At 26.2% G+C, this 11,334-nt stretch overlaps 1 protein-coding gene across 1 annotated transcript; it reads right to left on the bottom strand.

Annotated features, from left to right (window-relative positions):
- Nucleotides 1-3,681: 3,681 nt before the first annotated feature.
- LOC131173214 (disease resistance protein RGA2-like) lies at nt 3,682-9,663 on the bottom strand. The gene is made up of 5 exons (XM_058135203.1): nt 9,278-9,663; nt 4,580-7,241; nt 4,215-4,313; nt 3,955-4,016; nt 3,682-3,864 (listed from the first exon to the last, which is right to left on the bottom strand). Exons 1-3 carry the CDS (start codon nt 9,578-9,580, stop codon nt 4,255-4,257), a joined length of 3,024 nt encoding a protein of 1,007 aa, XP_057991186.1. The 5' UTR covers nt 9,581-9,663; the 3' UTR covers nt 3,682-3,864; nt 3,955-4,016; nt 4,215-4,254.
- Nucleotides 9,664-11,334: the final 1,671 nt, after the last annotated feature.

Raw genomic sequence — 11,334 nt, 5'->3', positions numbered from 1 at the left:
TGGTTAGAATATCTACTTTTAAATAATTTAAATTGAAATTTAAAAGAACAAATGAATAAAAAAAAAAAAATAACCCTCAAAGGCTATTAATTTTTTTTTTTAATTGTTAAGATATGAACTGAATCGAATCAATTCGGTTTAATAAGTTTGATTTTAAAATTTATTCGATTCGGTTAAATTTTATATTATAAAAATTTTGATTATTTTGGTTTGATTCAGTTTTGAAGAGAGAAAATCAGTTAAACCGAACCGAACAGAATAGTAATTTATATGTTTAAATCGAATCAAATCGAACCAAATTGATTTTTGAATTGATTTATTTTTATGAAAAATTTATGAATTATATTTAATTATATATATATATATATATATATATATATATATATATATATATATATATATATATATATATATATTAAATATATAGAGCAATTCAGTTCGATTCGGTTTTTTACTTATTTTGGTTCGGTTCGATTTCTAAAATATATAATTGAATTTTTATAATTTAATTCGGTTCGAACCGAATGCTCACCCTTAATCATTTGGTGACAATGCTTGAACTAGTGATTCAAATGAGAGTTTCTATAGATTTCTTGACCGTAAATTTCAAGTTGTCTCAACTTTAGTGATATCTATAAAATATAAAGGAAAATGCTTGAGGGATCAAGTTGATCCGCATTAATTGTGGAACAATAGGAATAATAAAAGTCATTTTATGTATAAAAATTAAGTCATTTTACTAAAATATCCTTTAAATTATTTTTATGGGAGAATACAAAGATTTAAAATTTAAATTTTAAATTGTGTCTGTTGCATTTTTATTATAGCTACAAATTTTAATACAAATTAAAAGTTTCTTTTACTTTTTCTCTCATCTTTTCTTTAATCAACAATTTTCTTTTTTCTTAGAACAAGGTTTACACATTTAAAAAAATATATATTTATGTAAATTAAAAAAATTTAAAAATAAAAATAAAAATAAATAATATATTTTATTTATTTATTTTTATTTTAATGTGTAAATTAATATTTAAAAAGTATAATATATATTACTTTATTATAATTAAACAAATGATCAATCTGAATTTAAATTGATTAAATTAACTCAGTTAAACTAACAATATAAATTGATTAAATTGATTCAACTAATTTACATATAATAATAAATAATTAATTAATATTATAATTTCAAATAAATTCAATTGACTTAATTAAAAAAATATTTCATATAAATAAATTATATATTTTTATTCAATTGAATTAATTAAAGGATTAATTTATTAAAATATATGATCAATTTAACATTTCACATATTTAATTAATTCAGTGAACTGAAATATATATTCAATTGAATCATTTAAATAATAATTGTTATAGTTGATCTAAATATATATGAATAATTGAACATAATGTGATATGTCGTATACTCAATTGATTCAATTAACTAAAATATGTCTTCAATTGAATCATTTAAATAATAATTGTTACAATTGACTCAAAATATATATAATTAGTTTGATTCAATTGACTCAAAATATATATTGTCAATTAATATAATATGACATATAACATGATCAATTGATTCAATTTACTCAATAATAATTGTCACAATTAACTCAAAATATATATAGTCAGTTGATTCAATTAACTCAAAATATATATGGTCAATTGACATAATGTAACATATTAGATAATCAATTGATTTAATTTGCTCAATTAAAGGCTTAATTAACAAAAATATATGATCAATATAACATATCAAATACTCAATTGATTCAATTAATTAAAATATATGATTAATGTGACATGTCACATACTCAATTGATTCAATTAACTAAAATATATATTTCATTAAATTATTTAAATGATAATTGTCACAATTAACCTAAAATATATATGATTAATGTGACATTGTACATAATCAGTTGATTTAATTTACTCAATTAAATATTCAATTGACTAAAGTATATGATCATTGTGATATGTTATATACTCAAAATGATTCAATTGAATCAATTAAATGATAATTATTATAATTGACTCAAATATACATGATCAATGTGATATTATACAAAATCAATTGATTCAATTAACTCAATTAAAAGCTTAATTGACTAAAATAAATTATTGAAGTAACATGTTACAAACTCAAATTGATTCAATTGATTTAAATATATATTCAATTGAATTAGTTAAATGATAACTTTCATAATTGGCTCAAATAGATATGATTAATGTGACATGTCACATACTCAAATTGATTCAATTGACTCAAATATATATTCAATTAAATTGTAATTTTTGCAATTGATTCAAATGTACAAAATTAGTGTGACATTACACATAGTCAATTTGATTTAATTAACTCAATTAAAAACTCAATTGACTAAAATATATGATTAATGTGATATGCAATATACTCAAATTAATTCAGTTAACTCCAATATAAACATTCAATTGAATCAACTGAATTATAATTTGGCAATTGACTTAAATATATATGATTAATGTAACATTGCATGCAATCAATTGATTCAATTGACTCAATTAAAAGTTTAATTAACTAAATAGTATAATCAATATGACATGTCAAATACTCAAATTGATTTAACTGACTCAAATATATATTAAATTGAATCAATTAAATTATAATTTTTACAAATGATACAATCAATGTGACATATCACATGTTCAGTTTATTTGATTTATTAAAACATATATTGAATTGAATTCATATAAATCCATCCTATTTACTCAAACCAAACAAGCATATTAATGTATCTGTCATTGTCTAATTCAATTTCGTATCATAGATCAAATTTAAATTAATTTTAAATTGAATAATAATTATTTAATTTAAATTAAATTAAAATCATTTTTTATTAAAAATAAAATAATTAAATTTAATTAAAATCAAAAATTAAAATTAAAAGTGAGATGAATAATTTGATTTAATTAAAATTAATCCTAATATTAACCGGTCATATTTTTTTTTTAACAAAACTAGCCATATTAAATGGCAATGGCAAAAAATTATGCATGTTGTACCTTACACTTTTTATGTAACATATATGATTTTTGTTAATTGGTACAAAGTTGAGGAAAAAAATAAAAAAGCCTCCAAACGATAAATGTTGGCTAAGAGAAAATTGTTTCATTACAAATATTGGCTAAAGGAAAAGGTACATGTGAATTATACTCTTTAAAGCTTTAATAAAGTAAAATTAAAATAAATTTTCAAAATTAAATTTAAATATAAAGTATATGTTATTAAAATTTAAATAATTATATATATTTTTTTCAATATGTGTAGAGAAAATACGTGTAGATAAAAAGTTTGATTTTTTTTCTTGAAAATGAAAGCATAATTTATTACTATTAGCTAAAAAAGATGATATAGTTGGAGGAAAAATATTGAAAGAGGAAAGAGTAAAGGATAGAGGGATATTTTACCTCCAAAAATATAAAGAATAAATAAGATATTTTATGTTGTTAAAAATCCTTTGATCCATATTAATTGTGGATCCAAACATAAAAAAAATATCATCTAGTAAGTGTGCTAGGATATTCCCAGCATGTCCACTCTGATGATTAAGTTAATAACAAATAAATAATAAAAAAAATAAAAAAAAAAGAAAATGATCATTTAGCTAATATTATTTATAAATTATAAAAAATAAGTTGTATTTTCAATGTTACATATATGTAATAAATGTTTTAAAATAATTATTTATTATGTACAGCTTAAATCAACACTTCAACTATTAGAATTTAACAAATGAAAGGTACAAATGCCATTCAATAGATTACTATAAATTGCCTATATGGAGAATAATCAAATTTGTAGAATTGTGCTTCCAACTCCTGCATGTAGGAATGAGAACCAAACTAATTAACCCCTTTAATTAAAGACAAAAGTAGCTTCGGATTCTTGATTTTGAAGCACTAACTTACCAGAATTAAAAATAGCATAAGATTGTTTCACTTTGCATATCCATCTCCATAGACATGTATCACTGCGTCATTAAATAAGATGAAGAGTAATTTACATTTTGTTAGAGAGGTTTTCTATTTATGCTTATAAAATAGTTCAAAGTAAAATCTAGAAAAATCATATAAAAGAATTGAGCATTGAAGGCAAAATAATCAAGACCATGGAATTACTATCATTTAAGAAATGAAAAGAATTCAATTTAATAAATAGTAATTCTCACATATTTTTTGTGGTAAATTTGAAACTTGAGATCCTCTATATTATATTACTCTTTCTCCTGAATCTGTCTCTCCATATAAGCGAAATTGAAAATATTCCTCTGTCAATATAACCATGGTTAGAATATCTACTTTTAAATAATTTAAATTGAAATTTAAAAGAATAAATGAATAAAAAATAAATAAATAACCCTCAAAGGCCATTAATTTTTTTTTTTTAATTGTTAAGATATGAACTGAAGTTAATTTTCAAAATAGAAGCAGCTTGAGCTGCAGCAGAACAATGTGAGAAGGAAGTGCACGTAAAAATCGTGAGGGTGTTAAAAGAAATACAGAATAAGAAATGGGAATAGGAATATTCAAAAACCTGGAGGTTGAATCTCGAGATTAGGGATGTGAGCAATCTTTGGCCAATCCACACCCTTTTCCTTCATACATCTTGCAGACAACTCGCGGCATCCTGTAATCTTCAACTTCTGTAAAGAAGTCAGTAAATGCATTCCCTCAGGCAGCGATCTCAAATCAGGGCAATAGGAAATTTCTAGCCGTTGAAGGGATGTGAGGTTGCCTATCCAATCTGGTAAAGCCGTCAAACTAGAACAATAATCGATGGTGAGCTCTTGCAGGTTTGTCGCAAATTGAAGCCCCTTTGGTAGAGATGTCCATTCTGAAAGAAATCCAATAGAAAGAGATTGAAGACTCCTGAAACTTCCCCATTCAATGACTTCACCATCATCTACAATAAGCTTGGGGCAGTCCCGGATTTGCATTTTTGAAAGACAAGGAAATTGAGCAAGTTCAACCCCACTCCTCTTCTTCCTCCACCATCCTCTCAAATTATAGCAATCATTGAGTTCAATCTCTTGCAGTGATGGGAATAATGTAATTGATGGCGATGCCAAAAAGGAAGGCTCCTCATCTGATATATACTCCAGAGAAACAAGTTCTTCAAGACAAAGGGTTTTTAGAGAAGGGAGTTGGTGCAATGGTGGTAGCTGCTTCAATTTTTTACAATGAAAAAGCTTAATTTCTACTAAATTTGTGATAGAAGACAACCAACTTGAAAATCTCACACCCATGAAAGATTCCACAACCAAGGATTGTAAATTTGGATGAGGCTCAAGCTTTTCTAAAAATAATTCATTCTTTTCAACTCCAGTCTCCTCGTAAAGAAAAGAAAAACTCCAACGTAACACCAAATACTGGAGGTGTTTCTTTTCCCTTAAATTCACTTGGTTGGACTCTATCTCAACATTTTCCACATTTATAAGGTCATGGAGGACAATCCTTCCCTTAAGTTGGTTTAGGCTATTCAATTCATTTAGCATAGCCCCCTTAGAGCCTTCATCCCATGCCACCACAAAATCTGACAGTTGGCGCAAACAAGTTAATTTCCCCAATCCAATTGGCATGCATCTTAGGCTCTCACATCCATTAATCATGAGGCACCTAAGGCTGATCAATTTTTCTATATCTCTCGGCAATTCTCGAAGCCTTCTACAATATGAGAGTATTAGAGTTTGCAAGTTTTGCAAATTATTTATGGACTTTGGGAGCGTTTCCATCTTACACCTAGAAATGTCAAGATATCTCAAATACTTCAATCTTGCTATTGAATTTGGTACTCCCTTTATATTCCACCCTAAATGCAAGGCACGTAACCTTTGAAAATTTGAAACCTTTTTTAATGTTACACTTTTAGGAAAACTTTCAAAAAATAATGTCCTCATGCCCTTCACTTTAACCAGCATCTCAATTTCATTCAAAGAAGATGGCCAATATACATGATGGATTCCTTCGCAAACATTCTCTACTGCAAAGTACCTATCCTTTGCTATCGATTGTGCTAGATCATGGATAAGATCATGCATTTTATAACCATCCATACTTTCTGACTGATGGAAGAATGATCGACATAATAATTCATTGAAGTACTGATCTCCAATATCCTCTAAATCGTCATCCTTACTTGAACAGACAATGTATCCTTGCGCTATCCACAAACGAATCAATGTTTCTTTATCGAATTCGTAATCTTTGGGAAACATGGCACAATAAGTGAAACATTGCCTTAAATAAGTGGGCAAGTGATAGTAACTCAACTTCAGCACAGAAAGAACATTCTCATTCTCACTTGTTTGAAATGACTTTAATAAGTCACTTTCTAAAATGGAAGACCACTCACTCTCTTTAGTTTTCAAACGCATGAGGCTTCCTAAACTCCTTATTGCAAGTGGAACTCCTTTACATTTCTTTACCATCTCTCTTCCAATTTTTATTAGGTTAGGATTCACCCCACCACCCCACTCTCCAAATGCTAATTTTTCAAATAAATCCCAAGCCTCATTGTCTGCTAGACCTTGCAAAACATATGGGGAATCCACACCCATGACTGATGCAACTCTTGTACAACGAGTGGTGACTAAAATTTTACTTCCTGGGGCACCCACCAACAAGTAAGCTTTCAAATCATCCCATTTTTTCTGATCATCATTCCATACATCATCTAACACCAACAAATACCTCTTCCCTTCTAAATTCCCTTTAAGACGAATATGCAGTTCTTCTAGTTCTAAATTAAGAACTTCACTATTAGTTGCACTTCCAAGGATCTTCTTAACTAGCAATTTCACCTCAAATTCCTCAGAAACACATACCCACATCTTCTTCTCAAAGTAATTTTTAACCTTTTCATCATTATACACCAACTGGGCAAGTGCAGTCTTTCCTAAGCCCCCAATGCCAACAATAGCATTCACAGAAACACTTCCTTGACTACTAGTTGGATTCAACAATGACAAAGTCATTTTCTCCTTATCTTTTTCCCTGCCTATTATATCAGGTTTCAGTACAGAGGATGTCTTCCTTCCACTACTTTTATCTCTCACATCTATTATTATTTTCTTCTCTAAATTGAGGCTAGAAATTTCATTTTCCACCTCTTTTAACTTCTCCCTAATGTCCTTAATTCTATGGCCCACCTTGAGACGAAACCAAATCTGATTTGAGGAGGAAAAGAAGTCCAATACCTACACATATATACAACAAGTTTTTATTAATTACTCTTTATGGATCTTGTGCATATGTGCTTTTTATATTTTTAATTAGACTTTTTTAAAATTATAATTTTTATTTACAATATAATTATTTTTAATTTATTTAAATTTATGATATAATTATAAAAATAAAAAACAACAATAAAATTTAAGCAATTAATTATAAACCTATTTAGAATGAGAAAGAATACATAAAAAAACTTTTATGTTAATAAATCAAATTCAACATGAAATTATACAGAGGCTTTATAAATTATGTGCATAACAATAATATTAAAATAACATATAATATTTAAGAACCTCTATTGGATTAAGAATTTCAATAAGTAGGGCAAAATAAAACCCCATATGAATGTGATTAATTATACCACTTTTTTATGGTTTGGCAATATATTTTTTTTCCTTTCTTTTTCCACATGAATAATCAATTTTTCTCTACATTATCAAATAGTATTTTGATGAACCTTAAAATTCTTAATTTTATGATTGTTTGAAGACAACATTGAAAGATAATGGTACAAAATTAAAAAAGAAAAAACTTTTTCATAGATATATTAGTTAAATCAAAATTAAAATAAGATTACAATTAATAGATGAATTCTAATTAAAATATTATTAATTTAATTGAATATTAATTTATTTTCTTATAAACAAAAAAAATTTGGTGAAGAAGGATTTAAAAAAAAATTAATTTGAAAAAAATTAAATTAAATTTATAAAAGCATTTTAATCCGTTCATACATTTATCCTCTCTTTCTTAGTTATTTTTTTTAATAAAAATTTCATATTTACTTTGATCATATTTATTCATGAACTCCTAAATGTTTCTATATATATATATATATATATATATATATATATATATATATATTAAATAATAAAAACAATTTTAATAAGCATATTTGTTGAATTTAAATTGAAATAAGCTATAATTATAGTTAAATTCAAATTCAAATAGCATTGATTTAATTAAATATTAATGTGAAAAAATTATTTTTATTAATTTAAAACATACAAGAATTAATTAGTAGCACAAAGTGGTTCTATATAATTTATAAATAAATATACGAATATAATTATTATTTTAATATTTTTAAAAAAGTTCAAGCTTTTAAAAAGGATGGATGATGTTAATGTAGAAAAATATTTGAATTATTTTTATCAATTGAACATTCAAATTATGCTAGTTGTTAAAATTGAAATTAATGTAAAAGTTTGTAGATTAAATTAATAAAATTAAGATATCTGACTAAAATAAAAGAAGTTCACAAATTTTGGAGTTTATTGGTCATTTGGCATAATAATAATAATAATAATAATAATAATAATAATAATAATAATAATAATTTAAAAAAGCTTTTTTAATAAACAAATTAAGTGGCTTCAAATTAAAATAAAATCTATTAAATTTGATATGAAAAGGAATTTATGAAAGAAAATTATAATACAGTAAAGTTGGTCAAGAAGTTTGCAATTGAATGTCCAGAATTTTAGAATCAATGTAGAATTGCATGTCCAAAGTTAATGATAAATTTATAATTAAAAATAATTTAACTTCATAATTTTAAGTATCTTTGCTTTATATTATATTTTATATTAGACAAAATGAATATTTAGAATTAAATTATAATTAATTTATACCTAAATTAATAAAGAAAATATAAATTGAAATTGAAATATTTAACTTTTCAATATGGTATGAATATTTTCTTCTATAAATATATAAATATCTTTTGTTTTATCATTTTTTTTTAAAACGAGTTACCTATCATTTTATTAAGAGCTTGTTTGGTCTAAAATAAATTACGAGAAATTATGTCTACATCTAAAAATATTATAATAGAAAATAAATCCTATTCAATATGAATTTTATTAATAATATTCGTTCATAAATGAAATAAATTCCACGTCTAGCTAATAGATCCAAACACTGTATGTATGCAAGAAATAAAATAAACAAAGTCATGTAAAAGTAAAACAATTGCTTATTTATTTGCATTCATAAATACCTGTGTTGCGACTTTCCTTTGGCCTTGCACCATCCCCCTCAAGTCATGAGTTGCCATCTCATCTACCAATTCCTCCGCTTCATACACAATATCTTGAAGCCTCCCTATCCAAATTCGCACAGCATCGCTCTGCTCTTGCTTCTCCTCAGCATCTACAAGTACAGCTTTCACAGTGGAGAGAGAATTTCCAAGCTTCTTTAGATCATCTCTGGCACAACAGACCAATCCAATTTCTTGGAAAGCAAGCGACCCCAGCTTTGTTAATACTTGTTCTAAGATACTGAATGGAATTTGTCCAGCCATTATTAATTCTTGAAGAATCGTGAGAAAGATTAATGGAAATTGGAAATGAAAAAGATTGATGATAATGGAAATGGAGATGAGAAAGATTGATGATAGATAGGTGAGTCTGAAGTCCGAAGATGCATTTATAATCCTTACAGAAAGAATCAGCATTACTTTGGGTAGGAGAAGGAAGTAAGGCATTCATTTCCTCCTTTTCAGAAAGTGTAACAAAAAGGAACAAGTAATGAATCAAAGCAAAAGAGCAACCCAACGGCAGGAAAGGAATATTTTTTTATTGATCTTTGGTTAAATCCTGGCTGAGAACAACTACTAAAAAAAAAAAAAAAGCTTTATCTAATTTTTTTTTCAATGTTAATTTCTTTTAATTGTTTTTTGAAAAAATCATTTATAATAAAAGAATTCAATTAAATTCACAAAATTAAAGGATTGAATTCTTTCATTCTAAAGGATTAATAAAAAAGAAATCAGCTGAATTTAATTCTTGTAAAATTTTCTAAACAAGGAGTTAAATTTTTCCCTTTTATAATTTTTTCCAATAACCTTTACCTGGTAGAAGAGTCATCTCTAAGGCTCTGAGAAGAACAATATTCAATTAAGTTTGATCTAACAAAATTTTTTTCAATTAATATCTTAATTTGAAAATATTTTAGAATATACATGTCATGGTTATGAGAAAAATAGCTAAGATTGATTTAATTGGCAGTACTCAATCAACACTCCCATTAAGCAACTGCAAAAGTTATTTATTTTTGGTACAACCTGTGGAAGTAATTTTTCCTCTCTTGACGTTGTGCCTCAGTGCATGTAAGTTACAAATTACAGGATCAAATTAATCCTAAATCAATTCCCTTGCATGGCGTGAACCAAACGCTGCTCTGATAGAAACCCTGAAGCCAATTTATTGGTAAATATTAGTCTTTTCATGATTAATTAGTTTATCACCAATGTAAAATGATATATATTTATTGGTAAATATTTTTAAATCAAATAACATTCCAGATTAAACTTTTTTAACTTTTTACTACGAATTTTTTTTTTCAATGGAATTTTTTACTTTTTTCATTTTTTTTCTTATATGTTGGACTTTCTTTTATATAATATTTCATGATTAATATATTATAAGTGTCTTGAATTTAGGCCCATTGGAGTTTGAAGCCCAAAGCCTTACATGAAAGGCCAACGGTTGCAGCACATAAATTGATTGCTCATGACAAGGAAGAGTATTCGTTGAGTTGAGGCCCATGATCCATCATGCTAAATTCTCCTGCTGAACATTATACATGAAGCTTCTTCCCACCATGAGCATGGCTAATCTTCTGTATTGCGAGGCATTCATGCATGCACTCAATCACCATTTTGAAGGGTTTTTAGGAAGTCTGTGGTGTTTCTTTGTAATTACTTTGCTTTTATTATTTTCAATATTTAGATAATAGTGAACATGAACTTGTAAAGAATGATTCTATGAGTAGAAAGGTAGCTGTAAATGTCCCTGGTCAATAAATTGCAACTTCGTAAGCTTAACAATTGTTAGCAGAATAACTTTAAGGCATTTGACAGTGTAAATCATGCCTGTGTTCCACCATTTTTTTGTCCTATATACTAAATCAAGTTTTCTGTCCATATGAAACTCATTTCTTCTCCAAAGACTTGGTGCTTTTAGCATAAGGAATTACTAAAATACATAGACTTGATCAACTAAAGCAAAAAGCAGATCTCAATTAATTAACAAGATTTAGTTAGTGGCATAATCA

This window comes from Hevea brasiliensis, chromosome 14, assembly GCF_030052815.1.
Source record: "Hevea brasiliensis isolate MT/VB/25A 57/8 chromosome 14, ASM3005281v1, whole genome shotgun sequence".
Taxonomy (NCBI): Eukaryota; Viridiplantae; Streptophyta; class Magnoliopsida; order Malpighiales; family Euphorbiaceae; genus Hevea; species Hevea brasiliensis.
The sequence above is the reverse complement of the archived record's forward strand: the minus strand, read 5'-3'. Positions and strand labels throughout refer to the sequence as shown.

Bases quoted from the DNA above. Each gene is read 5' to 3' on its own strand.
- LOC131173214 (XM_058135203.1), bottom strand. From the start codon at position 9,580: ATGGCTGGACAAATTCCATTCAGTATCTTAGAACAAGTATTAACAAAG. The intron at 7,242-9,277 runs GTATTTATGAAT...ATATATGTGTAG, and splicing joins AAAGGAAAGTCGCAACACAG to GTATTGGACTTCTTTTCCTC. The intron at 4,314-4,579 runs GTTTTTGAATAT...TTATATTGACAG, and splicing joins TCTCGAGATTCAACCTCCAG to AGGAATATTTTCAATTTCGC.